Genomic DNA, 5,942 nt, shown 5'->3' on the forward strand with positions numbered 1-5,942 from the left:
CTGTGTAGAGGAATGCAATTGAATTTTGGGTATTGATTTTATAACCTGCTATGCTACTGAATTTCTGTATTAATTCTAGTAGCTCTCACAGGGACTGTGATCACCTGTCAACCTGTTTCACACACCTCAATTCTGCTTTCTCTGCTAAGTTGCTTCCAGTCTTCTTTTATATTTTGATTCAAAGAACCCATCATTCAACTTGCGGGTGGCTATAGGGCCTTGCTCCAAGCAAACAGCACCCGGCTACTGACCTGCACACACACCCCCATTTCGAGCCCAGCTGGCCAGCTATTTGCCCCTCGGCACTCTCCACAGGCCTTGCTGGATGCCAGCCCTGCGCACAGTCTAAGCTTACTCGTTTCATCAACAACAGCTGATGTGTTTCTCCCACACACTCTGTGTGGGGATTGTGTCTAGCCTTGTTTTGAGCCTTGTGGTCTTTAAAGCTCTATAAATGAAAGAGATAAAAGTTTCTCTGAATGCATCAATTCAGTAAGTTTTTTTTTTTTTTCAATGGGATGAATTGCCTTTGGGCCATTTTCATTCAATGAGTGGCAAGTTTAGTTTGGCCCTGATGGACATTTGTAATGGGAAACTTCATGTAACGCGGAAGTCTGCCCAGGGTCACTGATTCATTGCTGAGGCATGCGCTCTGGGCCTGAACTGACTCATGCTCCCATTCTCCTCACAAATTGAGCTGTTAGTCTGCTTCTCTGCCACTGACAAAACCCTATAGCAGATGGCTGGGACTAGCAGAGCCAGCCGAGCTCTGTGGAGCCAGCACTGGTCCCAAATGGGCTCTGGTCCAGCCGGAAGGACCTGTATTAGGATGCATTTTTCCTCTGGTTTGTTTCAGAGCACAGTGATCTCAGACAAAAATCTGGAAGCTGTGCTCAATATGCGTGAGTGTTCTACGAGATCTGCCCAACGGGAAACTGAACGTGAGACTACTGTGGGGGAAGGATTTTCAGTCTCTCCTCAAGTCCAGACCTGAGAGGGTCAGGTAAGGGTTGCTCGTGGCAACAGCCACTCTGCGGATATGCGGGCGTAGGCACCAATGGCCTGGGGAGGCTGCAGTAGTCATCTTGCTCCTCTGATCGTGGGGGAGTGAATGCCATCACCCTGTGTCAGTCACCTTCTCTGTGCTGTGGGTTTTCTCCCCCATTGCAGGCAAACTCTGTTAAGGACACTGGTAAGTTACTGAAGTAGGTTCTACACCTGCTTTACTTTGCAAAGAAATTATCACCTGCATCTGATATGGAAGCAAATAGGAACAACTTCTTTCAGAAAAGAATAGGATCCGCTTAGCCAAGGAAAAGCATGATTTTCTCTAACACACTAACAGATATGATCTGCCTTTTAGAAAAATACATAAGAGGATCCTATTGATCTATGGTTAAAGGTGGTTTTGCTAATGGTGGGAAGGGTCAGTTATGCAAAAGTTCTTTAGCAGATCTTCGCAATCCCTCCCTTTTTTTCTTGGTTCATTCTTAGTAAGATCTTTGCTCATTGTTCACCTGGGCCCAAATTATTCACCAGTGTATCCACCAAAAATAGGAAAATCAGCCTGCTTAACATGAGCTGGGATGAAGGGAAGACACGCTGACTGTGAGAAGGGGACAGCGACACACGAGCAGTGCTATTTCATACTGAGCACACAGAACAGCTTGCACTGTGGAAAACCGCTCTGTGAGCAGATGGGTGACAGACCTCATGTGAATCCTACATGGATGGAGTCAGAATTTTAGTTTCCACATGCCCCTATACTCAGATTTTAAATGCAAAAGTAGAACAGCAACTGCAGACCCAGCACTAGTGACCTTCAGGTAATGTGTTAGAGAAGGTGGATCTGGGCGGTGACAATGAAGCTTGCAGCACGGGCCTGTGCCCCCAGTTTTCAGGTCCATCCAATGAGAAACATTCCCCTGTCCTTCACCACCTTATGACAATGACTCACCTTTATGTGCGTAGAAATTATTAAGATTCCCCAGATCAGCAATGGTAGTGTATAAAAACCAGTGTGTCCCAGGGCACTAGGCAGTAAGTGTCACCACAGACATCACTGTTATTTGAAGAAAGATGAGTAAAAATCTACTCCAAAATGATTGGCATTGAAGAAGGTTGATATTAAGTATTTTCTTTATTTAAATATTTTGATAGAAGGCCCACCTGTGTGGGAACAAGGGACTGCAAGTTACTTTCCAATAGAGCCAGGGGGAGCATTTGTGGCTCCATAAAGCACTGGGACCAACTCTGCCTTGCCTTCCAGCACAGACAGTGGAAGCAACACAACTCACAGGAAGCCTGGCCAGTGAGAAAAATGCTGCCAAATTATTACATCCTACCCCAAAAAATGTACAGTGGACAGAGAAGAAATTGGGAAGAGAAATGAGATAGCTGATCTCTATAGACTTCAGAAGTCCAGTACTCACACGCCCTTTTGAGGGCAGCGAAGAAACAGGAAAATAATGCATTTCTTACACATTCCATCATATCAAAGTGGCTGTATTCCTTTGCCTTAGACAGTCTCCAAAGTAAAAAAAAATCCCAAAAATGGAAAAAACAAAAATATGAAATTGTTTAAGTGTTTTGAGCTGTTAATGGGATTGCATAATGGGATTTCTCGGATATTATGAAACACATACCACAGCACCAGGAAATGTTTTCTAAAATACTGAGCCAAGAAAAATAAATAAATTCTTACCGTCCAGATGACTTTGGATGTTTCGATTCTACTGATCTCTATTGGAAATACCATCTGTAATTCCTGGTAAGGGAGCTGGTGGACTATCCACTGCAAACGCAAATGCTGAAGTGTAGCATTGATGGAAACGTTAAGTGACTGGGGAGCCAGTGGTAAGTACTCATCCAAGACTGAAAGACCAAAACAGAGGTGTGAAATAGCATCCGACAGGATCCGGCCACCAGTCACAGAAAATTAAACTGTTCAATGTCATTTCTGTTTAGCTTTGGAAAATACTGTTCATATGTGCATTCTAGAAACAGATGGCTTGCAGTGCTGGAAAGGAATTCAGAAATTATTTTGTAGAGGAAGAAATTAATAGCTTGATGAATGGAATAATTTGCTTAACAATACATAGCAAGTTAATGTGCTGGTAAGCAGTTAAAACAACAGGTTTTTAGGGGAAAATCTAATTAGTTTAAAATTCTCAATAGAGCTAAAGAGGTTGTTTTGCTATAAACATTATATTCCAGAAATAAAAAGTTAAAAATGTCCCCCCTTTTTTGTGGTACTGAAAACTGAATCCAGGGCCTTGTGTGCACAAGGCAAGACTCTAATACTGAGCTGCATTTTACCCTTTAAATTTTTTTTGTTGTTGTCTTGAGACAGGATCTCACTAAATTACCCAAACCAGCTTCAAAATTGCATTCTCCTGCCTCAGTTTCCCAGGCAGCTGGGACAACAAGATTGTGTGCTACCACAGCTGGCAACATCTTCTTAGTTGACAGGCAATACTTCATAATTAAAAAAAAAACAACTCTACATAGGAGGAGGTATACTTTTTCTCTGGCCATGGTGACTTGCCCTTCGGTTTTCTGAACTTGAAGTAACCTCTACCAAGAGCTTCCTGAAATCTGGGTAGAATCAACAATATGCTAGGCACTTAACATAAAACAAAAATACTTGTGACGAAGTCCCTGGCTCAGAGAAGGGCCTAGCTGGGGAGACCCAACAAACTCATGAAATAATTAAGAGATTGCACGTTTAGAGTAGTTGGTGTCGGATGGAGTGTGGAAAACAGGAATTCAAATATGAGGCAGCAGGATTGCCATGAGTTTGAGCCAGCCTGAACTATATAGTAAAACCCTACATAGCAAGACCCTGTGAAGGAAGCAAGGAAGGAAGAGAGGAAGGGAGGGAGGGGAGAGGGAGAGAGGGAGGGGAGAGGGAGGGAGGGAGGGAGGGGAGAGGGAGGGAGAAAAGACAGGGAAGCCATTTCCCAAGGTTTTAAATATCTACACAAATCTATTCATGCTTTTTTCTCCCTCCCTCCCTCCCTCCCTGTCTCTTGCTCCTCCTTCCCTCTCTTCCCCCTTCCTTCCTTCTTTCCAAGGTGGAGTCTTGCCATTCCTCAGACTGTTCTTGAGCTTCTGGATTCAAGTGATCCTCGCATCTCATCCTTCTGAATTCTGGCTGCAGGAGTACTGCACTGTACTGCACAGGCTGTGTCCGAGTTATCGGTGGCGTCGTTGCCAGTGACCGACCACACACACAGGTCTCAGCCTCCAGAGAGAAGGAGGGTGTTTAGGCAGCCGTTGCTAATTTTAGACAACAATAAATCCTGACTCTCCACTTCAGAGGAAGAGACACCATAAAGATTTAAAAAGAAGTGTGTATTACTGATTCAATAATTTCAATTATTAGGCTTAGGGTATCTAAAGTAAACTGAAAATGGGGCCAAAGTTTTGTAAAGATCAACAGTGCCTTGAAAAAATCAAGTGGTGTCTGATGATCCATAACAAACACCATCTACTGTGCACTCATTTTTTTCCTTTGCTCTAGTAACTTGAAATCTTCTGGTACTAAGTTAGAAAGATCAGAGATAACTCTTTTTGACAACAAAAATGAAAGCAATCTCTGTAGTGAAAAAAATCCTCATTGCCAGTAGACATAAGCTGTGTTTTTCACAGGGAAGTACAAGCAACAAGAACAATGCCGCACATGAATTATTCAGCAGGCACGGTGGTAGCTGCTTTACTTCTGCCTCAGATAATACTTGCTGTGAAACTATAAAACAGTAAATTTTTTTTATAGGTAAGGAAACTGAAGCTCGGTGAAGTTCACTAGCTGTCCACAGAGCTCTACAGCATGAGATGGAGGCAGCCGTCTCCCTCATAATCAAACCTGAGCTCCCCTTTGGTGCACTGTGCCCCAGATGTTAAGACAGGAGAGCAACTATCTCATGGGATTCAGCATCTGGGACAAATGTTTCAGGGCAGAAAAGTGTCCCGCCGAGCTCAGGATACAGGGATGTGGGGAGAGCTACAGAAGTGGAGGATACAGAAAGGCATGAAGAATGTGGAAGGAAACTTCAGACAACTCATTCCGTGGAAGAGGTTAGTGAAAGCATTCATAAGATGAAAAACACTAGCCTTCTACAGCTACCTGCAGAGAATGTTGCCACCCTCCTTGCGGCATGTTGTCACTGCCCCACTGAGGAGGGTGACCGTGCTAAATGGAACTCCTGGACCTTGGATATGGTGCTGAACCCTTAAATACGTCACTAGAACATGAGCAACAAGATGAGTCCAACTTCACTAAAACTAAACACTTCTGTGCATCAAAAGAGCACTTTCAAGAAAGTAAAAAGATAGCCTACGGGCTGGGAGAAGACTTTGAAAGCCATATATATGTGGTAAGTTTCTGGCATCCGGAATGTAAAGGACATTTACGCATCAGCAGCAGGAAAGCAAAGGAGACAACCTGAAAGGAGCTGCGGCTCGAATGGACATTTCTCCAGCTGTGGTACAGAGGAGGTCCAGCAGCCCGTGCACAGGTGTTCTGTCTCTGTCTCCCCGTCTGTCACTGTCTTTCTCAACACACACACACACACACACACACACACACACACACACACACACACGCTCCCTCCACCATCATACCATGTGTCCTGAGGGGGAGGCAAAGCTTCCAATCTATGAGCTAAATAGGCCTCTTTTCTTAAAACTGTACCCAGCTTTAGCTATTTTGCTTTAGCAACATGAAATTCATTCATATTTTCCGTCATTTTAAATACAGAAGTTATTCGTTAAAATCTATAAAAGTGAAGTAAAAATGTTGTGTCATTTCTAGATGTTAAGATTGGGTGGTTCTTAATTTTTTCTTTTTACTTTTCTGTATTTGGTAAATATTCTTGGAAATACGTGTTAGTTTCAGGTCCACATAATGTTACATTTAAAATGCAATATTCTAAGAGATC

At 43.3% G+C, this 5,942-nt stretch overlaps 1 protein-coding gene across 3 annotated transcripts in view; it reads right to left on the bottom strand.

Annotated features, from left to right (window-relative positions):
* Osmr (oncostatin M receptor) overlaps positions 1-5,942 on the bottom strand; it is a 69,094-nt gene that overhangs the window by 44,152 nt on the left and 19,000 nt on the right. For all 3 annotated transcript variants that reach the window (XM_023711879.1, XM_023711881.1, XM_023711884.1), the window contains exon 3: positions 2,705-2,874. In XM_023711879.1, coding sequence (XP_023567647.1) covers positions 2,705-2,874 — 170 coding nt within the window. The remainder of the gene's footprint in view (positions 1-2,704; positions 2,875-5,942) is intronic.

Source organism: Octodon degus, unplaced genomic scaffold, assembly GCF_000260255.1.
Source record: "Octodon degus isolate 3935 unplaced genomic scaffold, OctDeg1.0 scaffold00002, whole genome shotgun sequence".
Classification (NCBI taxonomy): Eukaryota; Metazoa; Chordata; class Mammalia; order Rodentia; family Octodontidae; genus Octodon; species Octodon degus.